Source organism: Bubalus bubalis, chromosome 7, assembly GCF_019923935.1.
Source record: "Bubalus bubalis isolate 160015118507 breed Murrah chromosome 7, NDDB_SH_1, whole genome shotgun sequence".
Taxonomy (NCBI): Eukaryota; Metazoa; Chordata; class Mammalia; order Artiodactyla; family Bovidae; genus Bubalus; species Bubalus bubalis.
In genome coordinates, this window is record NC_059163.1 from 115,797,895 (window position 1) to 115,822,706 (window position 24,812).

The following is a 24,812-nucleotide window of genomic DNA, read 5'->3' on the forward strand; positions in this document are numbered from 1 at the left end:
AGGCTGGATGAAGCACAAGCTGGAATCAAGATAACTTCAGATACACAGATGACACCATCCTTATGGCAGAAAGCAAAGAAAAACTAAAGAGTCTCTTGATGAAAGTGAAAGAGGAGAGTGAAAAATTTGGATTTAAACTCAACATTCAGAAAACTAAGATCATGGCATCCAGTCTATCACTTCATGGCAAATAGATGGGGAAACAATGGAAACAGTGAGAGACTTTATTTTGGGGGACTCCAAAATCACTGCAGATGGTGACTGCAGCCATGAAATTGAAACACACTTGCTCCTTGGAAGAAAAGCTATGACCAACCTAGACAGCATATTAAAGAGCAGACATATATCCTCCCCTTTGAAGCTCCCTCCCATCTCCCTCCCCATCCCACCCCTCTGATTAATGTTGAGGTTTGACAGAAAACAGCAAAATTCTGTAAAGAATTATCCTTCAATACAAAAAAATTAATTAAATTAAAAAAAAAAAAAGCAGAGACATTACTTTGCTGACAAAGGTCAGTCTAGTCAAAGTTTTTCCAGTAGTCATGTATGGATGTAAGAGTAGGACTTTAAAGAAAGCTGAACATCAAAGAATTTAAGCCTTTGAACTGTAGTGTTGGAGAAGACTCTTGAGAGTCCCTTGGACTGCAAGGAGATCCAACCAGTCAATCCTAAAGAAAATTAGTCCTGAATATTCATTGGAAAGACTGATGCTGAAGCTGAAACTCCAATACTTTGGCCACCTGATGCGAAGAACTGACTCATTTGAAAAGACCCTGATGCTGAGGAAAATTGAAGGCAGAAGGAGAAGGGGACCACAGAGGATAAGATGGTTGGATGGCATCACCGACTCAATGGACATGAGTTTGGGCAAGCTCTGGGAGATGATGATGGACAGGGAGGCCTGACATGCTGCAGTCCATGGGGTCGCAAACAGTCAGACACGACTGAGCGACTGAATTTCACTGAACTGATGAGACTTCATGGATATTGTAGGAAAAGAGCAGAGGCCTTTGAGCTCTAACGGCCTCTCATTTTTTCAGACAGGAAAAAGAAGAATAAGGCTAATTTTCTCAGATGAAGTCTTGTGACTGATATTGTGATGAAGTGGTTGTGTTTTACAACATGTACCAGTCTTAAGGCAGTTTCACAAATTAGTACATGACAACGTCTTTTCAGATTTCCCACCTTGCTAAGGATATCTTTGACAATGTCCAAAGAAAGCACAGTTTAGCAATTCCCTTTCTGCCATGTAAAAGTTCCTTTCTGTTCCATCTATACCCAGCACAGGAATCATGGTTATTTTTTTCCCTATGCCATTTGGATCATTTTCTAGTTGAAATAATTTTCTCTTAAGCTATGCTAAATTAGAAAAAGATTGGTGAATTTTCTAGGTGTACATATAGATCTAGTCTGGTTAAACAAAGGCAAATAGAAATGTTTTCACTTTTAAAGAAAACAACTCACCTAAAGTTGATTTCTTAAATCATTGTTTTGGGAAATAATAGCTATTAAAACAATATATTTTAACATATAGATTTACCTAAACTCTAGAATATTTATTTTACTAGGTTAAAATTTTCTTCTCATTAAGAATCCAATTCACTCGACAAAAAGTTTACTGCCCAGAATATAAAATTAAGAGATAAGAGACAGCTGTTGTCTGAATCCAGAACCTGTGTCTAAGCCACCAGCCTTGCTTCAGGTACTTAAAACACTGGATTGCTTGAAGGTGTTCTGAAAAGTGGAGGAGTGATGGCAGTTGGACCAGCCCATTTGTACATTTTAAAAGTAATCATCACAAAAATACAGCACTCTGAGTAATTATCTGTGGTGTAGGGTCTTATTGCCTGAGGTTTTATCCTTTATCCTCTCTGTCTCTCTCCAGGCCAGAATGAAACAGGGCTTTGAGATATTGGTATTTTTTGTTGCAATGACACTTTTTGCATTTTAAAACTTTCAGTTATTTTTCAGTGACTCAATCTTTCGTCACCACCTTATAACAGTGCATAGGGAATAGCTTATTCTGCAGACTTATTTTGGAGAAGGCAATGGCACCCCACTCCAGTACTCTTGCCTGGAAAATCTCATGGACGGAGGAGCCTGGTAGGCTGCAGTCCATGGGATCTCTAAGAGTCCGACAGGACTGATAGACTTCTCTTTCACTTTTCACTTTCATGCATCGGAGATGGAAATGGCAACCCACTCCAGTGTTCTTGCCTGGAAAATCACAGGGACGGGGGAGCCTGGTGGGCTGCCGTCTATGTGGTCACACAGAGTCGGACACGACTGAAGTGACTTAGCAGCAGCAGCAGCAGACTTATTTGATCCTTCAAAGTGAGGAGTGGGGATTTTGACATCTTGTTCTGGGGTCACAAAACTTAGTAGCAGTAAGGATAATATAAAGGTTTCTTCTATCCTAATCCTAACTTCCACCCAGAGTTGTTGTTGTTTAGTTGCTAACTCACATCCGACCCTTTTAAGATCCCACGGACTGTATCCTGCCAGACTCCTCTGTCCATGGGATTTTCCAGGCAAGAATACTGAAGTAGGTTGCCATTTCCTTCTTTAGTGGATCTTCCTGATCCAGGGATCAAACCCACATCACCTGCATTCACAGGAAGGTTCTTTACAGATGAACCATGAGGGAAGCCCACCCAGAGACTATTACTCAAGTGGGATGTTAAGTGAAAATCTAGTAGGTCTTGTTTTGTTGTTTTAATTTCAGTGGTAGTTCTACAAAATCATCTCATCTGAATTTTATTGATTTGGAATTTGTTTTCTTGCTTTCTATTTCAGAAGGAGAGCCTAAATGGAGAATTACATGAATTGAAGATAGAGAATAACCTTTTGAAGGAAAAAAATGCTCTCATGAACCACAAGAAGCAACATTATGAATGTGAAATAAAACGCCTCAACAAGGTATCAAGCCAGGTGAAGTTGGAGAGGTCAAATGTGAGGTTTCTGTATAAAGAGTACATTCTGGGCTGAAACTCACAGCACAATCCACTCACACTGCAATGCAGCTCACAGGCTTGGGGGGCTTGCACAAAAGGTCTCTGTAATTTTATAAATCTCTCCTATATTCCTCGTTCAGCTAGACTTGGCTAAGGATTTTTTGGTGAATTCGTGTCCCTGCAAAGACTGTCATTAAAAAGATAAGGAGATATTATAAAAGAGAGTAAGAATTTCTTCTTTGGTAGTTCAAAGAACCACATAAAGCAGGTGGGTGGTTGTGAAGAGTAGCGTATGTCTTGGTCAACCACAAAAGTTTCCTGAGGAAACAGACTGCACTTTAAAATCATCACTGTGGAGCTGCTAGGTGTGAAGCAGACTCTATGGAAGCAGGCTAAATGCCAAATCCAAGAATGACGGCCTTTCTGAGAAAAAGCCTTTTGGGGGGAGAGTGGGGATAGATCTGTTAAGAAAATGCCGGTGATTTTAATGCCTTCGCTCCAACTTAACTATTCAAAGAAACCACCTTTGAATTCTGCAAAAGAATGACTTGTGAGTGAGTGTGTCTGTGTGTTCTTTCACGGACTAAACCTTAATTTTCTGTGGGAAGGGATTGCTGACTTGTTCAGAGGGAAAAAATTAAACCCTTTGCTGTTGACTTTTTCATACATGGACCATAGAAATACCTGTAGGAGCTGAAATGTTCATCTCTCAAGCTAGGTATTTCTTGGCCAAAGTAACAGAAATCGTCTGCTAAAGTGAGTAGGCAATTGGCCTTAAACTCATGCTCAGTGCTTGCATTTTGGACTATGTGCCATCCTGTAGTTAAGGAGTTTCCAGAGGTATAACTTAAAGATTCCCAGAGCGGTAACGATGTGCCTGTAACAGCTGATAGGACGCTTTACAAATGTGACGCTGTGTTTGATCTGTTTATGAGGCAAGCTAATATTCAGGATAAAGTGAGAAATTGGAGGTTGACTTCATAAACAGTGTACTTCTCTATCCTTTAAGAGAGAAAATCAATGTTCAGAGATACAGATTCAGGGCAAATGGATTTTCTCTCTTATTCTCTGCTGGAAATTCTCTGCAAATGAATGAGAGGAACTGACATTAATTGAGATTATACTTGAAATTTCTCCCACTTTTGGTATGTCATCGCTTATTAGTTCTCTGTTTCTCTAAATGTGGACATAAGGATATAAAGCCTGTATAAATTATAACAGTCAAGAACTCTGTTTTTAACTCGAGAAGCTCATATATAACCTTAATTTCTGTGTATCTGCTTTTATAGTCGACAAAATAAAAACTTTTAATAAGTAAAAACTTAATAGCTCATGATAATAATCCTGAAATCTCAATAAGAAAAATTAATTTGAGTAAAATTCAAAGTTTGATACAAACGTCATCTTCTCAAAGAGGATTTTTCTGGATATCCTAACTAAAATTATATACTACACCTCTAAAATTTCCTGTTTTAATTTTTCCTTGGAATTCATTGCTATTTAATACATGCAAAATGTCTCATGTTTATTATCATATTTGCTTACTATCTCCCAGTCTTGATTGTAAGTGCCGTGTGGGCAGGATTTTTGCAGGGCAGACATCTCTGCTAGGCATGGTAGACCCAATGTTGAGTACTCACAATACTTTTAGTGGCCCATTGAGATGCTTACTTTCTCTTAAGGTCAGAGGGAAAAAAACTCAAAGTTTTTTAGGTCGAAAAAACATTTCGTATTAATATTAACATATTCATCTTTGTAAGAATGCAATTATATAACTTTACGATCAATACATATTGTTTGAAGGAGGAGACACACAAGGACAATAGTCATAACGGGGCCCTGAGTGTCTCTCTTTTGCTCACTGCTGTATTCGAAGTGCCTAGAACAGGGCCTGGCTCATAATATGTTCTTAAATATTTGTTGAGTGGATGAATTAACTAACTAATGTAATTTACTGATAACGTAATATGTTCAATAGCCAATTGTGATCCTGACATTTATGCTTTAATAGGCATAATGCTTTACTCTTATTTATGAGTAGTAAGAAAACATAAAAGTGTACTTCAAACAAGAAGAGATTTCATCTCCCACATCTATACCTTCAACTGTCACTTTTAAACACAGATAAAAAGTGATGAGTTATAAAAAGAATTTTTTCTCTTTTTTTTCATTTAGTACAAAGAGATTTTTTTCTCCTTTAGTGTCTAATGAAATGTAAGAAATTATTGTTTTATACTGTAGATTTTTCTTTTCTCTTTTACCACTGTAATAAATAGAAGTTACACAAAAATGATGATTTGGGTAGCTAATTGTGCACACCATTCATCACAGGATGGAATTTGGGGCCCACCCTGCTTGCTCAAACTTACTGCCTGCTAACCCAGTCTCTCAGCAGAAATGCATAGCATGTCAGCTTAGCAATTAGCAGATGGTTTTCAGAAGTTCACACAACTACATATACTCAGTTCTACTTTTTTGCTTTGAAGGAGATACCTAAGGGTATTGTTTTCATAAAGTCTGGACAAGAGAATCCAAATGTTTAATCTAAGTGAGAAAAATTACCTGGGGCTAGTCAACCAGTCAGAAAAGGCAATGGCACCCCACTCCAGTACTCTTGCCTGGAAAATCCCATGGATGGAGGAGCCTGGTAGGCTGCAGTCCATGGGGTCGCTAAGAGTCAGACACGACTGAGCGACTTCACTTTCACTTTTCCCTTTCATTCGTTGGAGAAGGAAATGGCAACCCACTCCGGTGTTCTTGCCTGGAGAATCCCAGGGATGGGGGAGCCTGGTGGGCTGCCGTCTATGGGGTCGCACAGAGTCGGACGCGACTGAAGCGACTTAGCAGCAGCAGCAGCAGTCAACCAGTGCCACCCATGGGCAGAAGTGACGTGTCTGCCATCTCACCATCAATGTGTTTAGTATATCTTATCTGTACTGATGGTAAACTGCTGTTCTAGAATAAGTTACAGTTATTTGTTCAGGGAAGTTGGAAAACCCCAAGATGAAATAAATATCTGCTAAACTCACCTTTCATTTATGATTCATTTGCAAAATTTCTAGAAGTCTGAATAGGTAGATCAGGAAATTCAAATATTACAAGACCCACAAAAAGTCTATTTATAGCTGTAGGATAAGGAGCCAGCATATTTGATTACCTTGACTCACTTCATTCACCCCACCTAGATTCTGATGCTACTAACATGTTTTTTTTTTATGTAGCTATCATGATAATTCCTAGAACTATGTAGATTAGCAATACATTCTAACAAAACACAAATTATTAAACAACTTCTGTTGTTTTAAGAATTCCTGGAGGAAGAAAAAAGTTCTTGTTTTTCTTACAACCTCCTGAAAAATGGTATTTAATCAGAAGTATAGCTATCATGATAATTCCTAGAACTATGTAGATTAGCAATACATTCTAACAAAACACAAATTATTAAACAACTGTTGTTTTAAGAATTCCTGGAGGAAGAAAAAAGTTCTTGTTTTTCTTACAACCTCCTGAAAAATGGTATTTATATCAGTCTAGACAGCATCCATCACCCCACTCCAGTCCTCTTGCCTGGAAAATCCCATGGACAGAGGAGCCTGGAAGGCTGCAGTCCATGGGATTGCTAAGAGTCGGGCACAACAGAGCAACTTCACTTTCACTTTTCACTTTCATTCATTGGAGAAAGAAATGGCAACCCACTCCAGTGTTCTTGCCTGGAGAATCCCAGGGATGAGGGGAGCCTGGTGGGCTTCCGTCTATGGGGTCGCACAGAGTCGGACACGACTGAAGCGACTTAGCAGCAGCAGCAGCAGACAGCATCCATAGACTAGATGACATCCTATTAGGAAGTTTCTAGTCCTAATTATATACACATTTAACACCATAAACTTACTTTACTTTTCTAACCTTACAACCATATTACACAGTAATGCAGGGAAGTGAGTTACTAGTAGAATCATCAAATGAACATCACTGAAGCAACTAACGAGATACAGAGGAAGTAAAGTCTTGTAGCGTTGGAAGTGAACTTGTCCTATCTGTATAGAGGACTCATTCGATAAGGAGCAAGTAGTCGTATTGTGTGTGGGCTTTGATACCACAACAAGATGAGGTATGTTCACCATTTTTGGCAGCCATTTTATTTAACTCGTCACAAGGCAAAGGTCTTCAGAATAGAGACAGTATCTTTTATATAATCTGACAAAGTGTAGTATATGTAAGAGTACCATGGATTTATGAGTAAGGATGATGATCTGGTTAGCAAATCTAAGAGTCTCTTATTTCTTCCACTTCCTCACGCCATGGTGAAAACACCAAATAGAGACAGTATCTTTTATATAATCTGACAAAGTGTAGTATATGTAAGAGTACCATGGATTTATGAGTAAGGATGATGATCTGGTTAGCAAATCTAAGAGTCTCTTATTTCTTCCACTTCCTCACACCATGGTGAAAACACCAAATTGTACTGAATGTCAAGAAAGCAGAGCACTCTCTCCACCTTGTGGGCTTCCCTGGTGGCTCAGTGGTAAATAATCCACCTGGCCAATGCAGGAGACGTGGGTTTGATCCCCAGGTCAGGGAGATTCTCTGGAGAAGCAAATGGCAACCAACCCCAGTATTCTTGCCAAGGAAATCCCATGGGTGAGAAACTTGGCAGGCTACAGAGCATGGAGTCACAAAGAGTCAGACACGTCTTAGCAACTAAACAACAACAACTGTCTACCCTGTGGAGGGTTAATGGATGTTTTATTGGAGAATAAATACAACTGTAGCTAGGCCAGGGCATGGTATGCTGAAGGAGTGCAGAGCAGAACAGTGCCACAGATCTAATGGTAACAAATCTGCATGGATTCCCACCTCTCCTGTAAGGGACATGGTTATATAGCAGAAATATATTACTCAGAATGTCATCCGAGATCATCAGCTGCAGCTTTTGAAGAATGCAGATTTTCAGTTCCAACCCCCACATATACTGATTCAGGATCCTTGGGGACAATGCCCAGAGATGGGCATATTTGCTGCCTCTCCAGGTGATTCTGACACCTCCTAAAGTTTGAGCTTTATTGATGGAGCATATATTTGACTGAAGCAGAGCCATGATTAGTCAGGTGGGAGGGAGGGTCTGTAATATTAAAAACCTTCTTAGGTAACAATGAGAATTGAATAACATAAGCACCATCATGGAGAAAAGACAGAGATTCTGGAAAAAAATGCACATATGCTAGAAAATCAGAATAATGTTATTTAGTGAGGCCTTTAAAAATGAACTTCTACCTTGTGAGTGCATTTGAAATGATTGTAATAATTGCAGAGAAATACATATGTGGCAACTCTTAGGTCAACAGTGTGCTTATCTTATAACACAGGCTCTGCAGGATGCCTTGAAAGTGGATTGTTCTTCATCTCCTGAGGACCGTTTGGGGAAGCCTGAAATGGAGTGCAGCCGTGAGGAGATGCGAACAGAAATGGAAGTTCTCAAACAGCAGGTGAGAAGTTGAAAGTGGAGCAATCTTGAGGAGAACTTAGGGCCTGTTGTTCATGTGCTGCTTTAGACATTTCTAGAAGTCCTGCTTTTCACATTGTGTCAAAGGTTTTTGCATGTATTTAATTATAATTACCTAATTTTAAAGTTTTATGGGAAAATTTAGATCAACTAGTCCAACTCTCACGCTTTATAAAAGAGAAAATTGAATTTCAGATGGGTCGAGTGGCTTGCCCAAGAGCACACAACTTAAAAGAAGGGCATGCTAATTAACCTTTTAGTGAAATTCTATTAGTGCTGGTTCCAGAGATTTTCACGCAGACACAATTTATTTCGAAGACACTATTAACCCAAACTCTGGACCTTTTCAGAAAATGGTAGCAGCTGGGGTGCTCCTCCATAGCTGCAGACCTTCCAGGCTTTGGAACAATGAGGGCAGTTTTAAAGGGAATACTCTGCACTGATCACAGAGGAGGCACGTCTGTTTATCTACTCCCACATATGGATGGCACTGCCTGGGAATTTACTGACGAGTTATGGCTTCCTCCTTTCCACCCACCCTGCTTCACTCACTGTTGCCAAGTACACAGCAAGAGTCAAGGATGCTCTAATAAGCTCCTGCATGCATCAGGGGCACAGGGCTATGGGACATAGCTCTGTCTAAACTACCGGAGCCTAGATTCAGTTCATCTAGCTGGAACTGGGGAGAAGGCAATGGCACCCCACTCCAGTACTCTTGCCTGGAAAATCCCATGGATGGAGGAGCCTGGTAGGCTGCAGTCCATGGGGTCGCTGAGGGTCGGACATGACTGAGCAACTTCACTTTCACTTTTCACTTTCATGCATTGAAGAAGGAAATGACAACCCACTCCAGTGTTCTTGCCTGGAGAATCCCAGGGATGGGGGAGCCTGGTGGGCTGCCGTCTATGGGGTCGCACAGAGTCAGACACAACTGAAGTGACTTAGCAGCAGCAGCTGGAACTGGCTTAGCCATGGGGCCACTCGAGCATATCACATCTCTTTTCCTATGAGAGGTAAAATGAACTAATATAGGTAAAAGGCTGGAACAGTTCAAGGTGATATTGATAAATACAGGAATTCCAATCCTTGAAGCACACATTGTTGGTGATATATTAACAATGGCAGGTTGCAGGGCAGGATGTCATAGAACGAAGAGTGGATATGTATGATTTTCTGATGTCCCTGGGAGTAACTTGTTGGCTGTTTTGCTCTGAGCAAGTGCCAATTACAAGGAATCTTGATGCAAAACATAGAAGAATTGAGCAACTGTGATATTGTTATTTACATTACTCTTATTACTTCGTAGAGTGTAACCTATGTATAAATCTAAAATATCCAGAGCATTTGACGTAAAGTTGGATCTTTTTCTTCTATCAACTCCATTTGAATAATCTGCTTCATTACATTCAGGATCAAATATACAGCTTAGAAATAAACCCATGGAGAGAATAAGGGTATAGTCAGAGTGTTAAAACTCTGCCACATTGTCAGCCCCTGAAGTATCATTGGCACAAGCCAGGATTCCTCTGAAAAAAGGGCTGCTTATGTTCGACACTCGAGTCATCTTCATTGCTCTCACATAATGTGAATTTCACGCAGGAGAGTTGCTCTTACGTGCAGTGTTGACAGCAATGGTTTAGTTTGTATTTGATAGAGACAGTGGCAAGTATTCTTTTTTCATAACCCCCAGAGTAGACCAGAATTAATCTCCTTCATGTTTGGCCCTTTTGATAGCTTTCTGCATTCATATTTTAACTGTGCACACTTCTAACTGGGTACCTACTATCATTACACCACCAAGTGCTGCATGAAACTCTAGAGGATTTAAATTCACCAAGAAACTGAGCTTGAATTGGCCACCTAAGTGATGACATCACTATAAGTGTGTTCTGGTCTAATCAATGGGCTTCTCCCACTTTAGTTGCCTCTGGTAATTGTTTATTAATTGTACATTGATTAAACTGTATCTGTGCCTTAAGACTGGCACTCTCAACCAAAAAAAGCCAACACCAGAAAACAAAATGTCAGCTTGACTGCGTATAGTTCTTTTGCAATGCTTCTGATGAAAAAAGGCTTGAAATTAAATATGTAAATCTGTGTATAGGGCTATATAAAATGTTTCATTTTTTCCTCTCTTGCCTATTACTCTTTGCTCTATTATTATTAACTTAAAATTGATAACCCTTTAGTTCAAATTTGTTGCACTGTTGATGATGGTGCAATGTGGTTTAACATTAATAGACAAACATCTAACTGGCAGGTTCTCATGTAAGTTATAATTTAAATCTAGTTTTAGAGGAATTCCTTTGCTTCACTCCTTAAGCTTCATTTGTTTTCATAACTCCACATTCTAGTCTCCAAGCCACCAATCAACACTATGCCAATTAAAACAAACAATAATTAAATCTGTTCTGGGGCAGGGCTGTTTTGATTACTTTTCTACAATATTTGGAGTACCTCTCAAGAGGCATTCCACTAAAATGTTCCTCTTTTTTATGATATGTGCCCACAGGTACTTATAAAGGGCAACTCTGGTGAATGTCCTTTAACAAACATCCCTTGCTTTCCCACATACATGAGCCTTTCATTTTTAACTTGTGCTCAACTTATAATTTCTGTTTAGAAACTTTGACATGTCAGTATTCAGTGGTTTCGCTTAGCTATTGTCAGTAAACTGACCGAAGAACTTCAAGCAATATTTATATGTCAAAGTCTTGTTTTAGAGATGAATGATTTGTTCCAAAACAGTGACACTTAACATTGATGGAGTCGGGGGGGTCAAGGTTTCCTCACAGTCACGTAATATGCAATAGAAATATTGGTGAAGGGAATTTTTTGCAAAATATCCATGAATTTACTTATGAATTACTGCTCAATGAGAAAAAAGTTGAGGAAGTACCATTCTAAACAAACTAAAAGACAAAATTATAGTCACAGGTATCAAGATGGAGTCCCACCATAAAGAAATATTCATGAAAAGAGGACATCCATGTCAAATTGGACAAACCCAGACAGCATCTCTTCTGAACTCATTTAAATGGCTTAAGAGAAAAGGAAGCTAGCAGTAACAGCATGTTAATATTTCCTAGGTGCAAATATATGAAGAAGACTTCAAAAAGGAGCGATCAGACCGAGAAAGACTTAAGCAAGAAAAAGAGGAGCTACAGCAGATTATTCAGACTTCTCAATCCCAGTTGAACAGGCTGAATTCTCAGGTATAAGTTCAAATAACCTTTACCAGCACATATGTATTTTATATTTATTTTTCATTAAAAAATCAAGATATTTTGGCTTCTGTTAATGGCCATTTTTTTTTGAGAAATTAGCATCTGGGATGAAATCATTTGTAAACAATTTTGTAAAGAGATGAAAGTGACTGGTGATTTCTTTGAACTTAAGTATATTAAAGAGTTATCCAAGAAATTGGATTCCAAAGTCTTGTACAAAATCCAATTCTTTTGATCTTTTTTCTCATAATATTTATCTTGGTAGAATGAGAGTTGGGACTAAATAGCACTTAAATTCAAAGACAAAACACTCCAATACATTGAAGTTGTTTCTAAATTCTTAGCATTTTTCCTTGAAGGACTACATTGGAATGTTCCTATCTTCCAAAAACATGCATAATGAATGTCATTTATATATCTAGTGAGACCAAGAATTTTGTTCAGTGGGTTCCCAGATTTAATGTAACTGGAGCGCTCTCAAGGAAGCCAGATAATATAAGCCACTTTATTAGAACAGAATATTAACTGTAAGCATGCTAAAATTAAGTGCAATAGAATTTATTAAACATAGACTCAAGAAGTTGCCATAATGGGTAAATATTGATGTTAATGAGGGAAATATAGCTAACACAATTTAGGCTTAAGATAAGAAAAGGGAAGTCGCTCAGTCGTGTCCGACTCTGTGCAACCCCATGGACTGCAGCCTACCAGGCTCCTCCGTCCATGGGATTCTCCAGGCAAGAGTACTGGAGTGGGATGCCATTGCCTTCTCCGAAAGATAAGAAAAAGAACCACTAAATTTTTAATTTGCAAGATTATGCAATGTGTTTCAATAGATAGGAAATTGTTGTGAGACATGCTGTAACAGCTCTGTAAGTTCAAAATCCTTAGTCTCAGAGGAGATTTTAAACTTTCTGTCATACTCTTCTTCCTAATACAAAGTAGATTGTGAATTAAATTCTTTGTTTCTTCTTTGACATCTTTTTTAAGGATTAATTTTAAATTCCTAATTTCACATGGAAAATTATTTAGAACAACCATTTCCTTTCTAAGAAATTGGAAGGAATAAAATAATGGTAAAAACATAATAAAATGCTTTTTCCAAAAGCAATTCATGCAACCTACTTTTATAACAGTGGGTGAGAAATGTTCTGATTGTTCTTAGAAAATTGCTCTCAATTTTTATGTCTTACATGCATAACTGTCTTAATTTCTTTGAACTTGTCACTGCACAAATCATTTTACTACCTGCCATATTTTAATTTTATTCATTCTACTACATTAAATCAGATTGATGATAGGTATTTACCTAGATTGGCAATGTTCTTCCCATTATAGAAACTCTAGTACAGCTAGAAACACACAATCATCTATTTGTGTTATAGACTATAATCCACAGTAATTTTCTGTGTCATCTGTAATTTCTGTTTGATATCAATAAAATGAATGTGTTGTTTAATCACAGTGCTGTGTAACTGTGCTTATGAACTAAAGGAGGATGTTAGTAATATGTTAAAACTATCAAAATTTTCTTTATAATGATAGTACAAGCATTTATTCTTCAAAAGTCTCATTTACTCAGGTAAAAGTAGGATAGAATTCACAAAATGTAATAGATGGTGTAACAATCTGTATTAAATGCCTTAACAGCAGATTAAATGCCATAATATAATAGAGTACTTATTTGAGTAGTATATTACCTGTGGTCCAAATGGACCACTTGACCAAAGGAATTTTTAGGTCAAATCCATCTGGTACTAGTTGCTTACATACCAGAGTGTATTCCTCCTATCACTGAGGACGGTGATTCCTCCTATCAACTCCTATTGAAAGGTTGTTGTTGAATCACGCAAAGACACCGGGATTCTTGGCCCTCGGAGGAGAAGAATTCAATCCGGGGCCAGAGACGAGGCTTGATCGCTCAGAGCTTTTGTGTAATAAAGTTTTATTAAAGTATAAAGGAGATAGAGAAAGCTTCTGACATAGGCATCAGAAGGGGGCAGAAAGAGTACCCGCTTGCTAGTGTTAACAATGAAGTTATATAATCCAAAGAATGTCTGGAGGTTGTAAAGACCTCATCAGACCTACTCCCATAATTTACATTTTAAGATAACAGAATTAGCCAGAAGGTTTAATCCAGAGACTGTCCTCAGGCACGATACATTATTGTTACATAATCCTAAGGAATGTGGAGAAAGAAAAAAAGTTTGTTCTTTCTTCCTCCTTGAGAATTCCAGACCCCTCTCTCCTTGGGAACCCCTAGACTCCTTATCAACCTGCCTAGGAACTGACTCTCTCACTATCACTGCCTCCTATCATTTAAGGCAATGACTGGTAAAAATAGTGTGGCAAAGTGAAAGATGCTTAGGCGAAATCTAAGGATAAAAAAGTCTGATGTTCATGCCTGCTTTAACAATTGGTGAGGATCTTGAGTAAATATTGAACTTTTTCCTGTACTTCCTTTTCTTCATCTGTAAAATGACAAAATTGAATTAGATGATCTCTAAAATGTTTCATGTAATTCCAAAACTTCTCTCTCTAAAATAAGTTAGTTAACTTCTCTCACCATATGCGTGCTAAGTCGCTTCAGTTGTGTCTGATTCTTTGTGCCCCTCTGGACTGTAGCCCTCCAGGCTCCTCTGTCCATGTCTTCTCGAGGCAAGAATACTAGAGTGGGTTGCCATGATTTCCTCCAAGGAATCTTCCCAACCCAAAGATCAAACCCAAGTCTCTTAAGCCTCCTGCATTTGCAGGCAGGTTCTTTACCACCAGCCATGCTGCTGCTGCTGCTAAGTCGCTTCAATCGTGTCCGACTCTGTGTGACCCCATAGATGGCAGCCCACCAGGCCCCGCCATCCCTGGGATTCTCCAGGCAAGAACACTGGAGTGGGTTGCCATTTCCTCCTCCAATGCATGAAAGTGAAAAGTGAAAATGAAGTCACTCACCACCACCATACTCACCTGTAAAATATAATGATACTTGCCTCATGACTTCACAAGGTTATTCTCAGGATTAAGTGAAAAAAACAAAATCTATTCAAAAACATCCAGTCCAAGTCATGGCTCACAAGTATTTTGTAAATAGTTTATTGGAAGGGAGAATTTATAATAGTTTCATTTAGTTTTATAATTAGCCTGCCACATTCAGTGCCTCATGATATCTAATTCTGATGCTTTCTTTCTGCAAGGCATTCTGCAATATGCTGTGAAGGAACTAAAAAATAATCCATGCTACAAAAAGGCCCACAGTATAGTGAGGGGAACCTGTATAGTCTATCCTCATTGTTTGCAGGTTCCAATTTTGTGAATTCACTTACTCACTAAAATATATTTGTCACCCCCAAAATCAATTCTTGGACCACCTTTAAGTTCATTTGTGAACTTGCACAGAGCAGCAAAATACTTGACCTCCTAACACGCTTATTCCCAGTGGAAGTCCAAAAGGTGACGCTGCCTTCTTTCAGCTCTCGTACTATAAAGTGTTCTTTTCATGGTCTATTTAGTGCCACATTTTTCACATTTTTGAGCTTTTTGTTGGGGATCTCATTTTTTAATGGCCCTCAAGCTAGTGCTGAAGTGCTATCCAGTGTTCCTAAGGGCAGGAAGGCTGCAAACTGCCTACTGGAGAAAAGATATGTGTCAGATAAGCTTCATTCAGGGATGAATATAGCGCTATTGTTTACGGATCTATAGTACTTACTAAACTTCATGGCAAATAGATGGGGAAACAAAGGAAACAGTGACAGACTTGATTTTCTTCACCTCCAAAATCACTCTGGATGGTGACTGCAGCCATGAAATTAAAAGATGCTTGCTCCTTGGAAGAAAAGCAATGATAAACCTAGACAGCATATTAAAAAGCAGAGACATTACTTTGCCTACAAAGGTCCATACAGTCAAAGCTATGGTTTTTCCAGTAGTCATGTACAGATGTGGGACCTGGACAATAAAAAAGTCTGAGTGCCAAAGAACTGATGCCTTTGAAATGTGATGCTGGGAAGACTCTTGAGAATCCCTTGGACAGCAAGTATTGACAGTGGTCAATATTGAAGGAAATCAACCCTGAATATTCATTGGAAGGACTGATGCTGAAGCTGAAGCCCCAATACTTCAGCCACCTGATGTGAAGAGTTGGCTCATTGGAAAAAGGCTCTGATGGTGGGAAAGATAGAAGGCAGAAGGAAAAGGGGATGACAGAGGATGAGATGGTTGGATGGCATCACTGACTCAATGGATATGAGTTTGAGCAAGCTCCAGGAGATGGTGAAGGACAGGGAAGCCTGGTGTGCTGCAGTCCACGGGGTCACAAAGACTCGGACACTACTGAGTGACTGAACACCAAATAAGGTATCTTTAACAGAAACACACATAAAACAAGATTATGTATTGATTGATTAACAAAATTGGCATGACCAGAGGCTGGTAGGAACCTAAGCCTGCATTTCCCCAGAAGCAATGATTCAGTATTTGTTACTTCAGTGTTCATGCTTATTTTATAGAATATAACTACTGTGAATCATGAGAATTGACTGAACATAGTGCACACTGGAGTACAAAAAGTACATGTAATAAATGTGAGACCCTATATGGGAGGACCAAAGGAGAGAATCCTTAATTCAATTTTCTGTTGATGAGCAGGGCTGTGGATTAAAGATTTACTGAGCATGGCCCTGCCCATCAGAACAAGACCCAGGTTCCTCCTCAGTCAGTCTCTCCCATCAGGAAGCTTCCATAAGCCTCTTATCCTTCTCTATCAGAGGGCAGACAGACTGAAAACCACAATCACAGAAAACTAACCAATCTGATCACATGGACCACAGCCTTGTCTAATTCAATGAAACTATGAGCCATGCCGTGTAGGGCCACCCAAGACGGGCAGGTCATGGTGGAGAGGGCTGACAAAACGTGGTCCACTGGAGAAGGGAATGGCAAACCACTTCAGTATTCTTGCCTTGAGAACCCCATGAACAGTATGAAAAGGCAAAAAGATAGGACACTGAAAGATGAACTCCCCAGGTTGGTAGATGCTCAATATGCTATTGGAGATCAGTGGAGAAATAAGTCCAGAAAGAATGAAGGGATGGAGCCAAAGCAAAAACAACACCCAGTTGTGGACGTGACTGGTGATGGAAGTAAAGTCTGACACTGTAGAAAGCAATATTGCATAGGAACCTGGAATGTTAGGTCCATGAATTAAGGCAAATTAGAAGTGGTCAAACAGGAGTTGGCAAGAGTGAACATCAACATTTTAAAAATCAGCAAACTAAAATGGAATGGAATGAGTAAATTTAACTCAGATGACCATTATATCTACTACTGTGGGCAAGAATCCCTTAGAAGAAATGGAGTATCCATCATAGTTAACAAAAGAGTCCAAAATGCAGTACTTGGATGCAAGCTCAAAAATGACAGAATGATCTCTGTTCATTTCCAAGGCAAATTATTCAATATCACAGTAATCCAAGTCTATGCCCTGACCAGTAATGCTGAAGAAGCTGAAGTTGAATGGTTCTATGATGACCTACAAGACCTTCTAGAATTAATACCCCCAAAAAATGTCCTTTTCATTATAGGGGACTGGAATGCAAAGGTAGGAAGTCAAGAAACACCTGGAGTAACAGGCAAATTTGGCCTTGGAGTACAGAATGAAACACGGCAAAGGCTAATAGAGTTTTGCCAAGAGAACGAACTGGTCATAGCAAACAGCCTCTTCCAACAACACAAGAGAAGACTCTACACATGGACATCACCAGATGGTCAATACTGAAATTGGATTGATTATATTCTTTGCAGCTAAAGATGGAGAAGCTCAATATGGTCAGCAAAAACAAGACTGGGAGCTGACTGTGGTTCAGATCATGTACTCCTTATTGCCAAATTCAGACTTGAAGAAAGTAAGGAAAAGCACTAGACCATTCAGTAAGACCTAAATCAAATCGCTTATGATTATACAGTGGAAGTGAGAAATAGAATCAAGGGACTAGATCTGATAGAGTGCCTGATGAACTATGGACAGAGGTTCGTGACATTGTACAGGAGACAGGGATCAAGACCATCCCCAAGAAAAAGAAATGCAAAAAGGCAAAATGGTTGTCTGAGGAGGCCTTACAAATAGCTGAGAAAAGAGAAGTGAAAGGCAAAGGAGAAAAGGAAAGATATACCCATTTGAATGCAGAGTTCCAAAGAATAACAAAAGTGAAGAAAGCCTTCCTCAGTGATCAATGCAAAGAAATAGAGGAAAACAATAGAATGGGGAAAACTAGAGATCTCTTCAAGCAAATTAGAGATAGGGAACATTTCATGCAAAATGGGGACAATAAAGGGCAGAAATGTTATGGATCTAACAGAAGCAGAAGATATTAAGAGGTGGCAAGAATATACAGAAGAACTATACAAAAAAGATCTTCACAACCCAGATAATCATGATGGTGTGATCACTCACCTAGAGCCAGACATCCTGGAATGTGAAGTCAAGTGGGTCTTAGAAACCATCACTATGAACAAAGCTAGCGGAGGTGATGGAATCCAGTTGAGCTATTTCAAATCCTGAAAGATGATGCTGTGAAAGTGCTGCATTCAATATGCCAGCAAATTTGGAAAACTCAGCAGTGGCCACAGGACTGGAAAAGGGCAGTTTTCATTCCAATCCCAAAGAAAGGCAATGCCAAAGAATGCTCAAACTACCACACAACTGCACTGATCTCACACGCTAGCAAAGTAATACTCAAAATTCTCCAAGCCAGGCTTCAACAGTACATGAACCAAGAACTTCCAGATGTTCAAGCTGGATTTACAAAAGGCAGAGGAACCAGAGATCAAATTGCCAACATCCATTGGATCATAGACAAAGCAAGAGAGTTCCAGAAAAACATCTATTTCTGCTTTATTGACTATGCCAAAACCTTTGACTGTGTGGATCACAATAAACTGTGGAAAATTCTGAAAGACATGGGAATACCAGACCACCTGACCTGCTTCCTGAGAAATCTGTATGCACGTCAGGAAGCAACAATTAGACCTGGACGTGGAACAACAGACTGGTTCCAAATAGGAAAAGGAGTACATTAAGGCTGTATATTGTCACCTTGCTTATTTAACTGATATGCAGAGTACATCATGAGAAACGCTGGGCTGGATGAAGCACAAGCTGGAATGAAGATTGCTGGGAGAAATATCAATATCCTCAGATATGCAGATGACACCTCGCTTATGGCAGAAAGCAAAGAAGAACTAAAGAGTCTCTTGATGAAAGTGAAAGAGGAGAGTGAAAATTTTGGATTTAAACTCAACATTCAGAAAACTAAGATCATGGCATCCGGTCCCATCACTTCATGGCAAACAGATGGGGAAACAAAAGAAACGGTGACAGACTTTATTTTGGAGGGCTCCAAAATCACTGCAGATGGTGATTGCAGCCATAAAATTCAAAGACGCGTGCTCCTTGGAAGAAAAGCTATGACCAACCTAGAGAGCATATTAAAAAGCAGAGACATTACTTTGCCGACAAAATCCACCTAGTCAAAGCTATGGTTTTTCCAGTAGTCATGTATGGATGTGAAAGTCGGACTATAAAGAAAGCTGAATGCCAAAGTATTGATGCTTTTGTACTATGGTGTTGGAGAAGACTCTTGAGAGTCCCTTGGACTGCAAAGAGATCCAACCAGTCCATCCTAAAGATCAGTCCTGGGTGTTCACTAGAAGGACTGATGTTGAAGCTGGAACCAATACTTTGGCCACCTGATATGAAGAACTGACTCATTTGAAAAGACCCTGATGTTGGGAAAGATTGAAAGTGGGAGGAGAAGGGGATGACAGAGGATGAGATGGTTGGATGGCATCACTGACTCAACGGACATGAGTTTGAGTAAACTCCAGGAGTTGGTGATGGATAGGAGGCCTGGAGTGCTGCAGTCCATGGGGTTGCAAAGAGTCGGACATGACTGAGAGACTGAACTGAACTGAAAGGAGAGAATAATTCCATAGGTGGGACTTGGAAAGGATTCATATGGCTCAGATGGTAAAGAATCCACCTGCAATGCAGGAGACCTGGGTTCAGTCCCTGGGTTTGGAAGATCCTCTCAAGAAGGGAATGGCTACCCATTCCAATATTCTTTCCTGGAAAATTCCAGGGATAGAGGAGCCTGGTGAGCTTTAGTCCATGAAATCACAAAGAATTGGACATAACTGAGTGGCTAACACTTTCACTTTCACTTCAGGGATGACAACAGCATGAGTAAAGAGTGCAAGAAAAACCAGCTTTCCTTAGATGTGTCAGATGTTGGGGGAACTCAGGGGAGATGACTCTGCCAGATGGAGTACAACAGTGTGACTTTGAACAAGTTACTCAGCATCTCATACCTCAGTGACCTCTTCTGCAAAATAGGAATATAAATTTTAAGTGCCATTTAGGGGTATTGGAGGCTTGAATGAGAGTTATTAAGTATAAAGCACTTAGATCAGTGTCTGGCATGTATTAAGTGCATATGCAACTTCTAAAATGTATTGTGGAAACTTTTGACTATACAATTGACTGTACAATTACATTCAATAAGCAGTAGAAGCTATTTATATACCCACATCTATGTCTATATCTACATTCACACCTAGATCCAAATACATCAACCTAAAACAGAATTGCCGTGGTCACAATAATTTGGAATAACAATTTTAAAATACCCAACTTTGCAAACTTAATTTGGAAATTTCACAATAGAACCAATTTATGCCTGGAAAATCCAAAATTCAACTACTTTTATTGGCATTATTGTTATCAGGGCTTCACCCCTTGGATTTCTGAGCAGATCCCTGCCAACTGGGCCAGGAGTTGCTTTAAGACATCAGCTCTTTCTGATACACAAATGCTTTTGTCTTGTCCACAGATAAAAGCCTGTCAGATGGAGAAAGAAAAACTAGAGAGGCAGTTAAAACAGGTATGTTGATCCTTACTCACAACTTCTTGTCATGTTAGAAATGCCGACTCTGAGTTTTACTCACATTTATTCCCAAATGCAGCAGTTTCTCGTGGTCCCAGTTAAAGGCAAATTCAAGTTCTGCTACAGAGGGCCTAGGGCAACTCATGCTTTTCATTATCAATTAAAATGTCAGTGGAGAGATAATACTGAGGTACCAAGGCCTCTCGACCCTAACACTCAAGAAAAGCACATGCTTTACAGAACAGGTTTCAACAGGAGCACACGCCTTAGTGTGTGTTCATGCAGATAGAAATTTCTTCATAGACTACAAACACCTGGGAAATATATTTCCTTGATAGTTCATACAGTCGCTTATACTAACAGTTGAAAACAACGTCAAAGATGTCTTCTGCCTTCTTTTGAGAAAGAATATCTTCTTGGGCATTAGAGCATTCCATTCCGTTGGTTCTCTAGTAGACTTAGGAATGAATATTATTTCTCTTAATTCCTCATTTCCTCTCTGGACATTAGTTATATCATTGGAGTCTCTGGCTGCAGTTTAAGAAAATTTGTGTTATGACTTAAAGATTGGTTCTTCTTAAGTGAGGACTCTGTGAAGATAACTCAGAAACATAAAGTTAACTCTATATACATTTTCAGGTATTTTTAGTATCTTCAACATGGAAAAACAACTATAGTTTCACTTTGAATAAAATTTGGCCTATGGCTTCATCTATCTCAGTATCTGACCTCCTATCTTGAATTTGGATTATGCCAGATTTAGGCTAAACCGTAAGATTTCAACCAAACCTTGGGGTTGTATAAAGCAAGGGTCAGTGTGACTCCCCAGTTGCACCTGCTTTCGGTGAACTAACAGCATTCTTCTCCTCAGATGTGTTTCCCAACCTGTAACTGCGGCTGGAATTTCCACCTGAGGGATCCATACCTACTGATGGACCTTGGGGCTGTGCAGAACCTACAGAAGCACCCAGTAAGTAAAGGCCTCCATTCCAACCATCAAGTTCTATGTCTCTGCTGCTAAGTTGCTGCTAAGTCGCTTCAGTCGTGTCCAACTCTGTGCGACCCCATAGACGGCAGCCCGCCAGGCTCCCCCATCCCTGGGATCCTCCAGGCAAGAACACTGGAGTGGGTTGCCATTTCCTTCTCCAATGCATGAAAGTGAAAAGTGAAGGTGAAGTCGCTCAGTCGTGTCCAACTCTTCACGACCCCATGGACTGCAGCCCACCAGGCTCCTCCGTCCATGGGACTTTCCAGGCAAAAGCACTGGAGTGGGGTGCCATTGCCTTCTCTGACTAATACTCTCTTTTGGTAGAAATGATGTCTGTCTCTGGGATACTGGCACATATTATTTTCTACAAAAAGAGCCTCTATTTATCTTAGCCTCTGATTTGCAGAGTTACAGTGGTCAATGTACACTCTAAGTATCTTTGGAACTCTGCATCTACAGGAAATATAGATATGAATACATTCACTGAAAGGTATCAAATTGAGCTAAAATTCCATGAACAAACATACCATTTGATATGGGTCATTTTTAATGACACCTGACTCTACCAAAGAAGACATTTCTGTGTCTAAAGAAAAGCAAAGTGAACATAACAAAACAGTCTGGGAGATGCCTTTTTCAGTTGTAAACTTATATTCAACTACTGTGAATATGGTTACATCTGTGCAAAATAGTCTTTGACATTTTCCAATTGAAAGGGAATTCTTAAAGGATTCAAGAAAAAGTGACCCACTTAAGTTGCTTTCTATGGCTGTGTCTACCCAGGCAAAATGAAGTGAACAGTGAAGCAATTATTTGTGAGTGGAATTGATTTGAACAGTCAACCTGAATAAGTCAGACCCAAAACACCCTCCCTTTCCTTCTCAATGGCAGTATTCCACCCACCCTCTCCCATGGTCTGGAAATTTGTCTCTATTCTCTATTTCGCCTACATAGACAGAATCATTATGCAGGAAATAAATCATGCGTTTTTCTTCATTTTGGATTGGCTCAGACAATCTCTTTTCCCTTAGTTATTATTAACCATATTTCTGATTATGCAAAGAGTCTGAAATTTTAACTGGGCTTTTCCTAGGAGAACAGTCAAGGAGTTCAGAGTTGCCTGAAACTTCTCACACTTTTGTATTTGAGGCTTTTGACTCAAAAGCCCTTTTCCAAGACAGGAGATAATTACTCTTTGGGTGGCGGAAGGATGTCAGAATTTAATGAGCATCTCTTATTTGACCCTGGTGTGACACAGTGCACAGATGAGAATTTGGTTCTTTTTGTGTTGCTGATGATTGCTGCTTCTGTCTGCTCTCCCCCCTCCATTTTTTTTTCTTTACCTGTTTACTTACTTTTTTCTTTTCATTAGAAACATTTCTGGGAATCTCCAAACACAGCTATCATTCTAATTTTTTTTCAGAATATAGAAGGAAATTAATATTGTGGGAAACATAAAGAGATAAAAATTTACTAAGGAGTTTAGTTGTCTACAGTTTAGGGAATTGGGGGGAAATGCTCTTGTGGAAGGTTAACTAGAAAACCAATGAGTCATTCAAATTTTCCTGGAAGTAAAAATGACTGTTGACTTCAAATCTTCAAGAAGACAGAAATTCACCTACTACAAAAGCACATGAGTCTTTTCCTATCAATTACAAGCAATAAGGCAGTCCAGATCACATAAAATTATCACCAAATAAAGGTCTGTATTTGAAACCAGATTCCAAGTCATGTAATGGCTACATTTTCAAGCAGTATTCAGTTAAACAAAATCTCAGTATAAGGATAAAAATTACAGAAACTCCTAGAGTCCATTTAAAAATAATATTTCATGTTTCATGCTTATTTCTAAGCCTGAATTAAAGCCCATGCAATAGTGTTTGTAAAATTATGATATATTCACCTTCTTTTGGCAGCTGCCCTGGAATATAAAACTGAGGCTCAAGTCACTTATCCAGTGTTATTTGAGACATTTAAAAATAAATGAGGAGATGAAAAACAGAGATGATCTCATATCCTCTTTTAGTTTTTTCATGGACCAAAAGGAGCCAAGAGCCTAGGTGTCTGAGTGAGGATAAAGTGGAGTCAGACTGCACCAGATCCAGTATTTCTTAGCATCTTGTCAGGATGCTTGTCAGGAACTGAAATTTTAGGCTACTTTCAGTGGTCTGGCAGCCCTGTAAAATGCTCCCTATTGGCTGGTTGTTAGAGAAAATGTTCCTGAGTTATTTTCAGGTGGTAATTGAATAATAGAACAAAAGCTTTGTATTCACTGTGTCTTGGGGAGAGAGGTAGAGGAAGCAGGGACCAGCATCTGGAGCAGGAAGACAGACCAACCTCCTGGGTAAAGCTGAGACTACTCTTTTCTAAGTGGGTAAATACAATATTCTGGCATTGGACCTATCTTTTGAAATTCAGGTCTATAGTTTATATTTTGTTTGTCTGTGTTCAGTCGTGTCTGACCTTTGCAACCCCATGGTTGTAGCCACCAGGTTGCTCTGTCCATGGAATTTTCCCAGCAAGAACACTGGAGTGGGTTGTCATGTCCTCCTCCAGGGGATCTTCCCAACCCAGCGATCAAACCCACATCTCCTGCATCTCCTGAATTGGCAGGCAGATTCTTTACTACTTGATCCACCTGGGAAGCCCATCAGTTCAGTTCAGTCATGACTGAGCAGTCATGTCTGACTCTTTGCTACCCCATGGATCGCAGCACACCAGGCCTCCCTGTCCATCACCAACTCCCAGAGTTCACCCAGACCCATGTCCATTGAGTCAGTGATGCTATCCAGCCATCTCATCCCCTGCGTCCCCTTCTCCTCCTGCCCTCAATCTTTCCCAGCATCAGAGTCTTTTCAAATGAATCAGGTCTTCACATCAGGTGGCCAAAGTATTGGAGCTTCAGCTTCAACATCAGTCCTTCCAATGAACACCCAGGACTGCCCATAGTTTATATTTATTTCACTGCAATTCATTTTACAGTTTTCCTGAGGTTCAATATGTAGCTGTTCTTAATTGGTGTACATCTAGGAGAAGTTCCAAGAGAAGAATCCCAGTGTTTACTGTCTTACTGCCTTTCTAAACTATGTAAGCAATTTAGAACAGTTTCTGCAGAGGAACAGTACAAAAGGAAAGTTTTTCCCTGCTTTCCCATCCTGAGCCTCCATAAGCCATGCCCTCATGGCTGACATTCCTTCCTTGAACCAC

At 39.5% G+C, this 24,812-nt stretch overlaps 1 protein-coding gene across 8 annotated transcripts in view; it reads left to right on the forward strand.

The window, feature by feature from the left end:
- TNIP3 (TNFAIP3 interacting protein 3) overlaps positions 1-24,812 on the forward strand; it is a 113,891-nt gene that overhangs the window by 80,150 nt on the left and 8,929 nt on the right. For all 8 annotated transcript variants that reach the window (XM_044946270.1, XM_044946262.1, XM_044946267.1 and 5 more), the window contains 5 exons: positions 2,797-2,919; positions 8,321-8,440; positions 11,547-11,672; positions 20,564-20,614; positions 21,489-21,587. In XM_044946270.1, the coding sequence (XP_044802205.1) occupies positions 2,797-2,919; positions 8,321-8,440; positions 11,547-11,672; positions 20,564-20,614; positions 21,489-21,587 (519 nt within the window). The remainder of the gene's footprint in view (positions 1-2,796; positions 2,920-8,320; positions 8,441-11,546; positions 11,673-20,563; positions 20,615-21,488; positions 21,588-24,812) is intronic.